This window comes from Myotis brandtii, unplaced genomic scaffold (genome assembly GCF_000412655.1).
Source record: "Myotis brandtii unplaced genomic scaffold, ASM41265v1 scaffold46, whole genome shotgun sequence".
Taxonomy (NCBI): Eukaryota; Metazoa; Chordata; class Mammalia; order Chiroptera; family Vespertilionidae; genus Myotis; species Myotis brandtii.
In genome coordinates this window covers 5162457-5177618 of record NW_005367587.1, presented here as the reverse complement: position 1 = coordinate 5177618, position 15162 = coordinate 5162457, and the positions used below count along the sequence as shown (strand labels likewise).

Below are 15162 nucleotides of genomic sequence, written 5' to 3'. Positions count from 1 at the left end.
CTACAAGGGCCACGCGTCTTCGGGTCTCCGGCTGGTTCCAGGCGGCAGATGTCGCAGATTGGCATAATTTAACGTATTTAAACACCAGAAAACCCACAGAGATGAATAGGAAAGTGCAATAGTCAATACAAGTGAAGCACGGAGAGAGAGGAATTTTGTGCAAATACAAGCCCAACCCACCCTATCCAGGCAGGAGGAGCCTCCTGGGCTAGGTCCACACACACTCCTGCAAGTTCTGGTTTCCAGAAGGAACGGAGGCATGGAAGAGAAGTCAGGTACGCCGAGATTGCAGAACACTGTTTGAATAGTCAGCTTTGGGCAGTTCCTCACAAGATGATGCATTTCCCCCCCATTAGTTCCTATACCTACTGCTTCTCACAAGACAGGACAGTTTCTGGAATTTCCAGCAGGTGTGCGTTTGATAGTGCAGCAATAATTTTCCATCAGTGCAGCCCCTCTGCTAACATATGCTTCGAAGTAAAGTTTTTATTAAAATGCACGTCTTAAAAATAGTCTCATCTGGTGTGTGTGCTTCCATTTAATCTCTGCTAGCAACCCAATATAGCCTCTTATATTTGCCAATCCCTACCCTTCCTTTATTCCTTTCTAGATGCAATTCAGCGCTTCTACACCCCTTATTAAATAGAATTCTGGAATTTAATAGCTGGTGTATAGAGCAAGAGCAGAGCAGACTTTTTGGACACTTTTCAAGAATCCAGTGTGGAGTCATTGTCAGCCAAGGCTATTATGTCAGGCATCATGATGCCCAGAACTGAGGTAATGGGGTGAAACAAGAATGCCCTTAGAGTGGTCCTGGAACGTCCCAAAACACAAAGGCTGAAGCCTCAGATAAGGACTTCATCTGGACACTGATATGAGGGGACCACCACCCGCTGTGGGCTCTAAGAACTCAGAGCTTCCACCATCTGACGCTCAAGCTTGGCTGTACCAGGAGTCGCACTTGGAGCCCGAAAGGACTTCTGCTCCACCAGACCATGTCGCCCCTGTAGCTGCCTGGCTTGAGCCCTATGCCTGCCTCTCCATCCACAGCCCCCACCAGTGATCAGGACTTAGCACGGGGTGTTTACTATGCCCCTTGCTATGCTTGCTCTATCGTATAAGCTCCCCTTTCCTGCGTGTAACCTCTGTGTAACCCTCTTGGCTCCTTGGGGAGGTCTCCTCTAATAAAGCTGGCGTTGTGGAAAGACCCAAGCATGTGTGACCCGTTTTGGGGATGCTCCCTTGCTCACTACAGCTGGAATTTCATAGGTAAGTCCAGAGAAATGACAGACTAGACTAGCTGAATTAGTGACAATGCCAGAAAGATTTCTTTGGTGTCTGGGAGACAGGATTAGATTCAGCTCCCATCATAACACTTACTACATTGCATCACAACTTCCTATTCGCTGTCTTGGTAGACTAGCTTTGAGGTCAGAGACTATATATATATATATTCATTTCTATGTGCAGGACCTAGCACAGTGTCTGACAGACAAGGTGTTGAACCAAGAATTCAGATCCCCTGACTCCTGGCTCTGGCTCTAGGTTGCTGATTATCGCATATAGGCTCAGGTGGGCATCAATATAAAGTCCTAAGGCCTGAAAGCCCAAGAAAATGGATGTGCACTCTTTATAGTCTACATGTAGAAAAAGCTAAATGCTTAAGATGCTCGATCCCAGAATCATTCTGAGATGAGGGAGGACTTGGAGTTTTTGGGCAGATACTAGTGAATTTATACACAACTCACATGTTCCCAGGACTCCCTACCTTGTAGGTACAAAGGAAGTCATATTAACCAGCAAATTTCACTAACTCCATAGCTGCCTTTTCCTTTAGGTAACTGGAGTTTCATTTGTAAGGTTCCCTTTGCCAGCCAGTACCTCAAGAAGTTCCTAGAACCTTGGCCACTCCTTAGTTATTTCATCTCAGCTCCTAAGTATCTGTCACGCCTCCACACTCCTGTTTCTCCAAGCCCCTGGGTTTTACTCTCTTTTACCACCAGGGAAATACTCTCCTTACTCTGTGGTCTGCTTTTTGAAGGGTCTCAGAGCAATGATAAACCAAAAAGTGTTATGAGGTGTAGGTGGGCCACTCTGTTTAACACACAGCTCTCTCCCCAGGATGTGCATTTGCCACCAGATTAAAGGAATCCAGGAAGGATTTCAGTACAGTCACATTGCGCCTGGAACCACCATTCTCCTCCCCTCAGTCCTCATTGCTGAGTTCTGCTCATAGAACTCAATAGCATCTTCCCCCATCATGAACTTTCTCCCAGGGGTCAAAAGGTTTCTGTTCCCTGCCAGGTTCACTAGGTACTGCCCGTGTGACATTAGTCTGTTGTATTACATGTGACATAAACTGTTTCCATAGGTAGAATGAATTTTAAGAACTCCCAAGAACCACTTCATTTACTCATCCCTCAGAGCATAACTCAATTTTTACCTCCATGAAATTTCCCTTCTGCACCAGACGAAGATTCCTTCTTCCTCTAAACTCCAAATCCATTGTCTTTATGAATAATTGGCCTTATAAACAATTGACCTCATGTCATTTTAATCACTTTCTTTAGGGTGCCTCTAGTATTGTTATCTCAACGACAGAGCTCCTTCGTGATAGGGAGCCTATTGTAAACATTTGCTTATCTCCCACTATTAATGCACAGTAGATGCTCAAAAAGTATTTGATAAATATTACATGAGTAATTATAATTGTACCCCTCTGTCTCACTCACACTTTATCTCTGGATGCAATAGACTTATCTAAAGTGAAGGCATCTTTAGATGCATGGGAAGATGGGTTTGTATGTATATGTGTTCTTATTCATTATCAGTGTAAGGGTGAAGGACAGGGATATCCTCTTTGGAGCTGACCCAAAAGGAGCCCATTGTTTTTTTCTCTTGGGAATATTAGGCTGAGAGAGAGCCTGGCAGATTCTGGAACTATACACAGTAGCACTCTAGAGATAGTCCAGAACTCTTGCTGAGATTCCTGGTGTTGCCTTGCTCTCTACCCTTCCAACTACTATGGACCTTGTTAAGATTCTTTAAGATGTCTTCATATCCTTTTAATACGTTTTTTTTTTTTTTTTTTTGCTTAATCTAGCTGGGGGCTGTTTCTGTTCTCAGCAACTAGGAGAGCTTGACCTAACAGTGGAATAGGTGGGCCACTGACAACATCACACAAATCATACTTGCCAAATAAAGAAAGGAAAAGCATTACCTGTCTTATCTAAGTATCCCACTTCATTCAAATAAAGTATACTTTTTCCTTGGGAAAAAAAAAAAGGAGTGGCCTTTAGCTCACTGAGGAGGAAGGGGTAAGTTTAGGACCCAGCTAGTATTAACAATAACAAACAACCATCAGAAGTTATAGGGATAAAAATTATTTTCAAAAACATACATTTTACATATTGTTACACACCATCCTCATACCATCTACACTGAGGTAAACAGGTAAGTATAAAAACCGAGTAACATTTGCTGTATTTAAATACAAAGATGCCCTGATTGACTTTGCAAAGGGCAGATGGCAATTTGCATTGTTCCAACTGTTAGTCTCACACAGTCCCCCTTTGGAGCCAATGGCCAGGCAATCTGTAAATAGGATCTAGTTAAGCCAACTGTCTCCATCCATACACCCATTCACTGAGTCACCGTTCCAAAAATACTTCAGGGTCTACTCTGTGTGAGGCACTCACTGTACTGGATAATGGAGACATCAAGATGAGTAAAACATGATTCCCACCCATCAGGAAGCTCGCAGAACAGCAGTCAAATAACTACAGTACAATGTGATGTCATATAATACAGGCATGAGCAAAATATTGCCTCCAACTGCCTAGAGGAATGAAAGAAAGGCTTCAGAGAAAAGGTGATGCTTGAGCTAGAACTTGAAGCAAAAGGGAAACACTCCCAGAAAAATGTACTTTCAGCTCCTAATCCAAAGGACAGAAAATTTTGTTCCTAGTTTAGTGAGAGAAAAAGTAAAATACGAAATAATGACATCTATTAGGACCTCATACGGACAAGGCAAAACCATAATACATATAACTCATAAATCTGGAGCTCTTATCACTACACTTATAGCACCTAAGGACACAATCCCCATTAATTTTTCATGCTAAAAAAGTTCAACTTTAAATGTCTGGCTTATTCCACGCAATTGTCTTACCAGTGATATTTAACTCCTCTAAGAAGGTCTTTATGCTTAAATTTTTGTGGAAGGAAGTTTTAAAGGCCATTTCTCACAAAGAGAATAAAGTCCTGATTTTATATGACTGAATCTCACATTTACTAATTTTGAAACCAATTTATACCAATCTGTTCTTAGGAGTCAGAGGGAAAGAACTGATTTCTCTATAGAAAGGTTAGGCTTAAGGGACAAGGATGGTTCTAAGTCATCAGACTATATGAGTTTCAATCTAACAATTTTTCTTCATTTTTGACTGTTAGCAAGAACATCCTGAGAGATTAAACTAGTATTTAATAGTAAAAAAGGGGAAAAGTAGATCCTGCAAGACAGTGAGAGTGTGGACTGCTGCCAATTGAAGGAGGAAAAATATTAGGGATGGGCAAAGAGTGAAGAGTTGCTGTCCTATGCACAGTTCCTTCAAAGAGTGAGGACTCCTTCCTAACTTGATTAAGAGGTTTATGTATTTTTTTTAGAGACCATAAAAAGAAGGGTATGAAGGCACAATAGGAACTTGAGATCCAATTGCAATTACTCATGCAACTGGTCCCTTTCTATATGGCATTATAGAAACCTCCTGAGTACCAAAGAGTTAATGCTTTTACAGAAGGGGACTCCTGTGTCAGTGCATGGCACAACTACTGCTTCCTTAGACCTTTCAAAAAATAATCCCCAAGTGCTTTTCACAAACACTATAGACTGAGCTTCCTACATTAAAATATAGCATCAAAGTTCAAGCCTAGAATAACTGCAGAATTGCGGCGATGAATTGTACTAGTTCCAAATGATTGAGTTTCTGCTCCAAACTGTGGCACAAAGAACATCATCCCATGGACACAGTCAGGTTCACAGTGATGTACATATAGATGTGGATGACCTGAGGCACAAGCTGTGATTGGTCCTAAGAAAATGAAAGGTAGAATCGGGTACAAAACCCACGTATCATGATTTCTGGTCCTTGTTCAGCCAAAGCGTTGAGCTGCTTCATATCTGTGTTATACACATTTTGGATCTTTCTCGAGACTTGCTCTGGGTGCAGCATGACAAGGAAAACAAGATATTTGTCTTGGTAACAGTATTCAAGGTATAGGTGCTACATTCATGGTAAGCTTCCCACCACAGGATATCTCAGATCTGCTGCCCTAGAGAGTTCTTGATCCGATGATGGCTATTAAAGTTCAGTTTTCAAAATTTTGGGAATAATCTGATCATAGCCTTTTCTTCTTGTTACATTATAGGACAGGAATTTAGAGTATTCAGTCAACAGGTTCTCCCAGTAACAGGTGATGTCATCCATCCTCAAGTGGTTCATAATAAAATGGCTTCCTCTAGAGACAAAATTAACAAGAACTTTTAAAGCACAGCATTTAATAGTTCTAATAGCTTATAATTGAGTGCTTACCTTGTGCCAAGCACTGTTCAGAGTACTTTATATGATTTAACTCTTTTGATCCTCAGAACCAACCCTCTAGCCATCATATCCACACATGTGCACTTAGCAATAGAACTTAAATTTTTTTCTTAAAAACAAACATATAAACATTGAGTACTCAGTTATCTCAATAATTTCAGTCTACTTCTATAAAATATGGGCTTGGGACATTTGTGAATGTGTGCTTTTCTCCCCAGAGCTGCTTTAATTTGGATTATCTCTGTATAATAAAGATCCAATCCTGTTATCACCATGGTAACACTATTAATATAACTTTGCTAGGGCAAAATAGGGATGATAAAGTGGAAAAGGAAAAATGAACAGAACTTACCTTTCAGCGATTTCTTGAGCTATGTCATCATTTGCTTTTACAAAATGCAACAGTTCCCTAAAATGGAAAGGATTATTAGACTCTGAAATATAGAACAAGATTATTAGCACTAAATCAGAAATACCATAGATTACAGTTAATCTCTAGGTATGTGGATGGTAGATTTTTTTTTTAAAGGGAAGATATCAGGGTCCCCACAGGAACAAAATAACAACAAAAGTCCCCCCACACGCTAAAGGCAATGTGTTCTAGTTTTGGGTCATATTTGAGAAAATAGAGAAACGTTCAATAACACACATCAAAAATCCATAGTGAAGAAGACACTTCCCTCCTGTCTCCTGCTCTGGCCCCTTATGTTTTGGGCCCCTCTCCTTCCCTCTTTCTAGCTCCTCCCATCATGAGAGGAAATTTTTCTCAGCTTCACTGGGGGCAATTCTCATGCTGTATCAGAAAGTTTCTTAGACAATATAATCATATCCAACATCCCTATCTCCAGTCTTTGAGAGATTAGAGTTTTTTCACTGCGTACTGTCTGAATGTTACATTTTGAACCAGCACTAGAGCACTTTTTCAAATGAAATCCCACTGATAGCCTAGTTGGATAAAAGTTCAATAATATCTATGTGAACCGAATAAGAAAGAAAAAGCTCTTAATGGAAAAAGTCATCAGGAGTAAATGCCTTAAGTGGCTGGGGACTTAGAGGCAGATTACGGGAGGGACTGGAATCTCTGCTTGGGAGAGAATAGCTTACTGGACATTGGAGAGATCTGTTTTGACTGGGATATAGTGAACCCACGGCTTCAGCTGTGGATAGAAGAATTCCAGCCACTCATCACCAACGTGGAAAACCAGTGAACCACACAGGAAGAGGTGCTTGAACCGGAAACTTGCAGCTACACCTCGAAAATTAAACAGATACCTGAGAAAGAAAGAGCAGAATACACTTGGTACTACATACTTGCTGCCACAAAGGACCTTTTTATTTTCTTAATCCCTTCTCTCCTTCTATGACCCCTCTTCCTTCTCCTTCCATTTTGAATTTTCAAGGACACATCAGATGTCCCTATGGAGTTTCCATAAACTCCTTGCTTTTCCAGGGGCTACAGGTTGTTCTAATAAATGTCAGGATGAGAGGGAAGGGGGATACCTTCTCCGGGCAAAGCTAGATAGGGCCAGGAGCTGGGTGCTGAGTAGAAAGGATACAAAAGCTCAGATGGAAATGATACCTCATACTTTCCTATAAGCTAGCTAGGCCTCATATCTCTAACTCATCATGCCCACCCCTAGCCTTGTTTCCCCCATCTGGTCAAAAGCATCCCCAGTTCCCTCTTCTTCTGAAGTCTGGAGAGGACAACCAGGTATGCCTAATCAACCTTCAAAGAAATACCTCCTGTAAAAAAATCTATCTTAGCCCTAGCCGGTTTGGCTCAGTGGATAGAGCGTCGGCCTGCTAACTGAAAGGTCCCAGGTTCAATTCCGGTCAAGGGCACATGCCCAGGTTGTGGGCACGATCCCCAGTGGGGGACTTGCAGGAGGCAGCCGATCCATGATTCTCTCTCATCATGGATGTTTCTATCCCTCTCCCCGTCTTCCTTCCTCTCTGAAATTAATAAAAATGTATTTTTTTAAAAAAAATTATCTTAGAAAAAACATTTTCTTTTCAACATGTCTCATGCATGCACCCCTGTCTCCAACCAGCGTTGCTTCTCCCTATAGTTCCCACTGTGCGTTGTAATCAGCATTCATCTCTCTGAATCCCCCCAGCACCCCGTTCCTGATCTGGTTTTACTTGTTCTTCTAATTCCTAGTCCTGGCATTTAAAAATTTTAGTTATATATGCTTTATTCATGTTGACCCTTAAACTGTGTTATTAACCTGATAAATACGTCATCTAACTTCAGCTGTTGACTGGGTGGGGTGTGGAGAGAGAGAGAACCCCATCACCCTGATTAGCACACAGGCTCTATGGAAGCAGGGACCATATTTCATTATCTACACGGTTTCCCACAGAACTTAGGCCAGAGCCTTGTGCACAGCATGTTCTCAGTAAATAAGAGTTAAATGAATTACTGCAACTTTCATAAATCCCAGCTGGGCCCTGGCATTGAAATTCTCACCCAAAGTGCAGCTCTTCCAAAAGCAAAAGGGAAACCGAGAGTCAGGAGTTTGGGAAGTCTTACTTGTATTTGCAGTGATCCACAAGATGGACATCCTTAGCAGCTGGCTTTCCCAAGGTATCCTTTAAGTGAAAAGGAAGTCACTAATATTAGTAATGGTAGCATTTATTGAAAACCACTGTGCAGCCAGCAAGGTAAACATTTTAAGAACATGATCTCATTTCAGTCTCATAATAAACATACTCTGGAAGCATTATTACCCCATTTGCTAGATGAAGAAGCCGAAGCTTTAAGAAGCTAGATTTGCTCAGGGTCACATGTCCTAAATTGTAGAGGTCATGACCTACAGCAATATTTCACTCTATGTAATCTCGACACGCAGGAGGTCACAAGTGGTAGTTCTTGGGCTTAGAGGTGTAAACCACCCACAAATTTTGTTGGCCATGCAAAGTTTTCAAGTAAATATTCAAACCACTGCTAACACTTATAGGTAGTAGGATAGTCTTTACAAATATCCAGATTTTCGGCTTTTCTTGTAAAGAGAAAGAAGATGTGATAAACTGGGCACCTATCCCCCTCGAGAACAATGACTGGACCTTTAGCGCTCACTCCTGTGGCCCCTGGGGCCTCTGCAGCTGAGACACCCCCCCCCCCCCCCCCCCCCACCACCACCATCTACGCATGCTCCAGCCACCTGAGCAGATGGCAAACTAGTTGATGAGGGGAACAAGGCCTGTTTGCTTCTGCAGCCTCCTACAGTAGCTGCTCTGCTGAATGGATACATTTTTTTCGTAATTTTTATTTTTACACAAAGCTTCTTAAACTTCATTTGCACCCATTTGATTAAAACTATCCTATAATAAATATACCCATCTTAAAGATATACTTCGTTTTTCACACAAGAAGTTTAAAATTTCTTCTCATATCATGTGGAAGTTTCAGATGAGTTCATTTCAGGCTTAAAGTCCTTTGAATAAGGCAAGAAGTCATAGTTAATAGGACAGAGATGGGCTCCAAACCAAAGCCAATCATTGCTGGCTTCACCTTAGAATAGTTGGAGAGTTTTAAACAAATCAAGATGAGATTCTCATTTATTTGAATCATTTTTAAGCTCTCTGGCTGGACTCTATAGTCAGGGTTAAAAACCACTGCTTTAAAACAGGGGTTGGCAGACTACAGTCCATAAGCCAAATCCAGTTTATTATTTGTTTTTTGTATACAACCCATAAACTAAGAATATTTTTACCTTTCAAATGGTTGCAAAAAATCCAAAGAATATTTTGACACATGAAAATTACATAAAATTCAAATGCAGTGCCATAAAGCTTTATCAGCACACAGCCACGCTCATACATTTACACGTTGTTTATGGCTGCTCTCGTGCTCACGATCCACAAAGCCTAAAAAATTTACCATCTGGCCCTTTACATAAAAAGTTTGTGACCTCTGGTTTAAACCTGCAAAATAGCATAAAATACTACTCAGAACATGGGCCAGGAAAGCAATGTGAGTTTGAAAAAGAATAATTTACATGTGTGCTAATACTAGTTCATGGAACTTCCTCTACATTCTTCCCATAACGGACAGGAAACCTAATCTGAAATTCTACCCAGGTGGCAATGTTCTTTGAGTGAGAATGTTCGCTGCTTTAGTTTCTATTCAGATGATTGGTGATTACTTTCATAGACTTCCAGGCCTGGTTTTTGGTGTACTCTGCATCAACAAGTTTTGGATTTTTCCGAGATAGAAGAATGAGAGGATCTCGTTCTGGACTTGTCCTATAAAAGAAACACATGACATAAAACTATGTGTTCTACACCATAATACTGTTCCCAATCTCTGGAAGGTAAGCAGTCATTGGACCCAATGCAACTCAGGTGGACAACTCACTGGTCACTTTAGTAGCAGAGGAGGGGGATATTGGATACTGCAGCCTCTAGGTGGTCCTGGGCTGTCCCCACTTTACCCTTCAGGGATGAGAATTTGGTCCTTCTTTGCTTGCACCTAGTTTTTAAGATTATGATGTTCTGGTCACTACAGCCATATCCCAGGGAATGATTTCCCTTTTAGGAGGGTTCATGTAGCCTCTATAATCAATACTACCCATAGCTGTGTGACTATGTAATCACCACTCACCAAAATAGCTGCATGACCTTCGTTGTGTGTGCTCTGTAAAGTCTATATAGTATTTAAATGAAAAAGAAAACAAAAAGGCTTAAAACCCTAAGATTATATGGAGAAAAAGTCCTTGTTAAGTGGTCTTGACATTGGGGGGTGTCATGGACCCCCTGAGAATGTGATAAGAACTATGGACTCCCCTCTCTAGAAAAAATGCACATATCCCCCTGTAATTTCAAGAAAGTCCTAAAACCTTTGAAGTCCACACATGGATCCCATGTTAAGAATCTGTGATCTCAAGACTTGAGCATCAGAGAAGTTGATAAGGAACAGTAAGTAGTGGCTGAAGCTCATCTGCACTTGAAGTCCACTGCTCACAGTAAATAGAGGGTGGGATCTCTGATGAGGACTCACTGAGAAAATGACAAAACCCTCTCTTCACAGTCTCTTCTGTATTCATCTGTTCAACACACATTCATTATGTGTCTACGTGGCAGATGCTGGCCTTGACACTGGGGATATGGAGCTGGACACGGAAGGGGTCCTTCCCCAACCTTTCCCTTTCCCTCTTCCTCTCCGTTTTTATAGTTTTGGTCTGTGCTCTCAACCACTATGTGGCAGCCACGTGGTCTGATGAAAAAAGCAGTCAGGAGGTCCACTGACGGTATTAACCAGCAGAGTGACTGGGCAAGATCATAGCGACTCCTAGGAAACTGTCATCGCTCAGGCAAGAAGACAGCTCATCTTTCTGTTCAACGTTATATACTCAATGCCGTTATATACTCAATGCCCATCACCCGTGGCACTCTGCAAATATCTGTTGAATTACTGGGTGAACTTCAAATTTCAGTTCAATTAAGAGTGCTTTGGGCAAATAATTTGAGTTCTTATCTAGTCTAAAATTCTGTGATTCTATGTTTATGTCTTAGTCTTCTTTGTGAGATAGAGTTTGCTACATCCTCAAAATTACTTACATTTTACACACTAACTGTAAGAATATCTTTGTAAAATGTCCAAAAATATAATCACCTCGATCCTCGGAAATATGCTGTGGAGTTTTTCTTTTTCCATGGCCACTGTGCTGCTGACCTGAAAATAGATTTTGATTAGTTTCTGTGTTTTCTTCTTAACTTTATATGGATGTGTTCTAACCATTTCTGAGGATAAGTTCAGAGCTTTACATTTTTAAATTAAGTCTGAGCCAGGCTATTCAAAAGAAAAGTCTCGCCCTGGCCAGTTTGGCTCAGTGGATAGAGCGTCGGCCTGCGGACTGAAGGGTCCCGGGTTCGATTCTGGCCAAGGGCACATGCCTGGGTTTCGGGCTCGGTCTCCAGTGGGGGGCGTGCGGGAGGCAGCCAATCGATGGTTCTCTCTCATCGTTGATGTTTCTATCTCTCTCTCCCTCTTCCTTCCTCTCTGAAATCAATAAAGAGGGACTTGCCCGCCTGGTCCCCCAATATTGCAAAATTATCTCGTGTCTTTTTCTCTCATTTGCTGTGCGGCTCCTCTTTCAGGTACCGAACCCTACTCCACGCAAAACGTGGAGGGAGTGTTACTCGACATTTCCCTTTCCCTCTTCCTCTCCGTTTTTATAGTTTTGGTCTGTGCTCTCAACCACTATGTGGCAGCCACGTGGTCTGATGAAAAAAGCAGTCAGGAGGTCCACTGACGGTATTAACCAGCAGAGTGACTGGGCAAGATCATAGCGACTCCTAGGAAACTGTCATCGCTCAGGCAAGAAGACAGCTCATCTTTCTGTTCAACGTTATATACTCAATGCCGTTATATACTCAATGCCCATCACCCGTGGCACTCTGCAAATATCTGTTGAATTACTGGGTGAACTTCAAATTTCAGTTCAATTAAGAGTGCTTTGGGCAAATAATTTGAGTTCTTATCTAGTCTAAAATTCTGTGATTCTATGTTTATGTCTTAGTCTTCTTTGTGAGATAGAGTTTGCTACATCCTCAAAATTACTTACATTTTACACACTAACTGTAAGAATATCTTTGTAAAATGTCCAAAAATATAATCACCTCGATCCTCGGAAATATGCTGTGGAGTTTTTCTTTTTCCATGGCCACTGTGCTGCTGACCTGAAAATAGATTTTGATTAGTTTCTGTGTTTTCTTCTTAACTTTATATGGATGTGTTCTAACCATTTCTGAGGATAAGTTCAGAGCTTTACATTTTTAAATTAAGTCTGAGCCAGGCTATTCAAAAGAAAAGTCTCGCCCTGGCCAGTTTGGCTCAGTGGATAGAGCGTCGGCCTGCGGACTGAAGGGTCCCGGGTTCGATTCTGGCCAAGGGCACATGCCTGGGTTTCGGGCTCGGTCTCCAGTGGGGGGCGTGCGGGAGGCAGCCAATCGATGGTTCTCTCTCATCGTTGATGTTTCTATCTCTCTCTCCCTCTTCCTTCCTCTCTGAAATCAATAAAGAAATATATTTAAAAAAAGAAGAAGAAAAAGAAAAATCTCTAAATGGCATGCTGTTCCTTTTTGGTATTAATTCATTCCTCTGGAGGTGTTAGCTCGTAATATCTACAAATCTACTGCTCCATTACTAAGTTGACAACGTTGAAAGAAAAGTTCCCAAATACTGATTGACATGTTTAGGGCTATTTAATTCAGAGGATTTCTTCCCTACTTTAAGTAGAGTGCTGTCGATAAATTAACATACAGATAGGACTACAGAAAATATCAGAAATTGAATTAAGGGCAAGAAAACAAATCATGTTTTGGAGAGATAGGAGATGTCGTTAGATTTCGTCTGATTTTGCAAAGCACCCTGGCATTCTCGAAACTGTACTAAGTGCTCCACAAACACGAAGTCCCTGAAACTCAGTTCTCAGAACACACATTACCCCGACCAGCTCTCCTTGCTGAACCTACTAGCTCACAGACATAGCATTCTTAACTTTCTTCGTAGGAACCCTGCACAGAAGTTTTTCAATGTCTTCCTCTGAAAATGGAGGAGAGGGCTCAACTGGAATTAAAGAGGGCTTGCTGGTCTATATTGGTGAAATGAGACTTAGCTTACAAACTTTTTAGGTAGAGATACTTTTCAGACATATAGTGTTACATTACTCATTTCTCTCTGCTGAGAGCACCGCTCCATGTTTCCTGGCATATCGTCAGCCCTTTCCTGCTGGTTCACCTTTTCCCAGTTCTCCAGCCCAAAACCAGCACTTTCTCATTCTCTGCCCCATATTCCATTCCACCAAAATACAAACACTATAGCACTTGGTTTTTTGTTTTGTGGATTTTTCAGCGGAAAAATGATATGTGCTCATTATATAAAATTTTAATGGAAAATCATCAAATAAAAGCAGAGAAAACATCGTCAAATTCCCCTACTCACAGATAAACACTTTTAACAATTTAATGTTTCAATGAAAAATTTCCTTCCAATCATCTCTCCTATCAGGGATCTAACTAGAGGGCACTTTGACCCTCTCCCTCAGGGGACATTTGGCCATATCTATAGGCATTTTTGATTGTCACTACTGGGGGATTGCTACTAGCCACTAGTGGGTAAAAGCCAAAGGATGTTGCTAAACATCCTATATTGCACAGGACAGCACTCTACAACAAAGAATGATCTGGCCCAAAATGTCAATAGTCCCAAGATTGAGAAACCTTGTTCTATATAACAGATCATACCATACATGATGTCGGGTAACATTCTTATAAGGACATATATTATAGATAATAACAGCCAACACCTATATAGCACTTACTATGTTCTGGACACTGTTCTAAGTGATTTATACCTTTATTAACTTATCCTCACAACCTTATGAGGTGGGTTTCATTTTTCTTACTTTACAGTTGAGGCTCTTACGAGGTTAAGTAATTTGCCCACAAGTCCCATAAGCTAAGAAGAGCCAGGAGTTGAACCCAGAGTCCTTGTCCTTAAGCCCTATACTAATTTTATTTTCACTCACGCACAGTATGTCATCATTTGTTTCTTATGGGTGGACTTTTAGGTAGTTTCCAACTTTTTGCTTTAAGAAACAACACTGTAGTGAGTATCCTCATACATACATCTTTGCACACTTGTCAAATGAACCCATCAGGATAAATTCTAGAAGTGAAATGGCAGGGTCAAAGGATATACACTTTAAATTTTGATATATTTTGCCAAACTATCCAACAAAAAACTGTATTAATTTATACTCAAATTTTGTAGTATACATTTCCTTGGTGCCTGGGAAATCTGTGTTTAATATACACAGACTTGAACGATGCATCATCTCTATTTCCCCTCCCCCTCATTCTTCCTACCCACCTACCTACTTCTCAAAAGACCTATCTTAGAACTTCTTTTCCGGGCAAGTGCTAACAGTGGCCACCACAGTCTGGGGTGTCCCAGCCCTCTTTGATTACCCTCTCCCCCCACCTCTGAGAGTAGAGCGTGAAATCTTTAAATCTACAGGGACAATGAATTCTCCTACAGAATGAAAAATAAATCAATAGGGACAAACTCCCCCAAAATTATAAAAATAGAAAAATGGCAGGCCAATGCAGTTGGATAAACAAGCCGACTATTTAAATTTCAAGGTAAAAAATAAAATCACATAGCTAGAGATTCTAAATGGAAGGATCTAAGAAATAAAATGGCAATTCTATAATCCTATATAATAAAAGCCCAGCCCTAACTGGTTTGGCTCAGTGGATAGAGCGTCGGCCTGCAGACTCAAGGGTCCCAGGTTCAATTCTGGCCAAGGGCATGTACCTTGGTTGTGGGCACATACCCGGTAGGGAGTGTGTAAGAGGCAACTGATTGATGTTTCTCTCTCATCGATGTTTCTAACTCTCTATCCCTCTCCCTTTCTCTCTATAAAAAGTCAATAAAATATATTTAAAAAAAAAAAAAAAAAGCCCAGCGACCCAAATGGCGGAACGACCAGAATGACCAGAGACCAGAACGACTGCAGCCCCTCGCCCCGGCCAGCCCCACCCCCCAGCGGGA

At 41.3% G+C, this 15162-nt stretch overlaps 1 protein-coding gene across 1 annotated transcript in view; it reads right to left on the bottom strand.

Annotated features, from left to right (window-relative positions):
• Positions 1–3367: 3367 nt before the first annotated feature.
• Positions 3368–15162, bottom strand: part of POGLUT1 (protein O-glucosyltransferase 1) — a 22199-nt gene continuing 10404 nt past the window's right edge. The window contains exons 6-11 of the mRNA XM_014546945.1: positions 12225–12284; positions 9749–9848; positions 8134–8192; positions 6705–6872; positions 5953–6009; positions 3368–5517 (exon numbers count right to left, since the gene is read on the bottom strand). Coding sequence (XP_014402431.1) covers positions 5361–5517; positions 5953–6009; positions 6705–6872; positions 8134–8192; positions 9749–9848; positions 12225–12284 — 601 coding nt within the window. The 3' untranslated portion in view covers positions 3368–5360. The remainder of the gene's footprint in view (positions 5518–5952; positions 6010–6704; positions 6873–8133; positions 8193–9748; positions 9849–12224; positions 12285–15162) is intronic.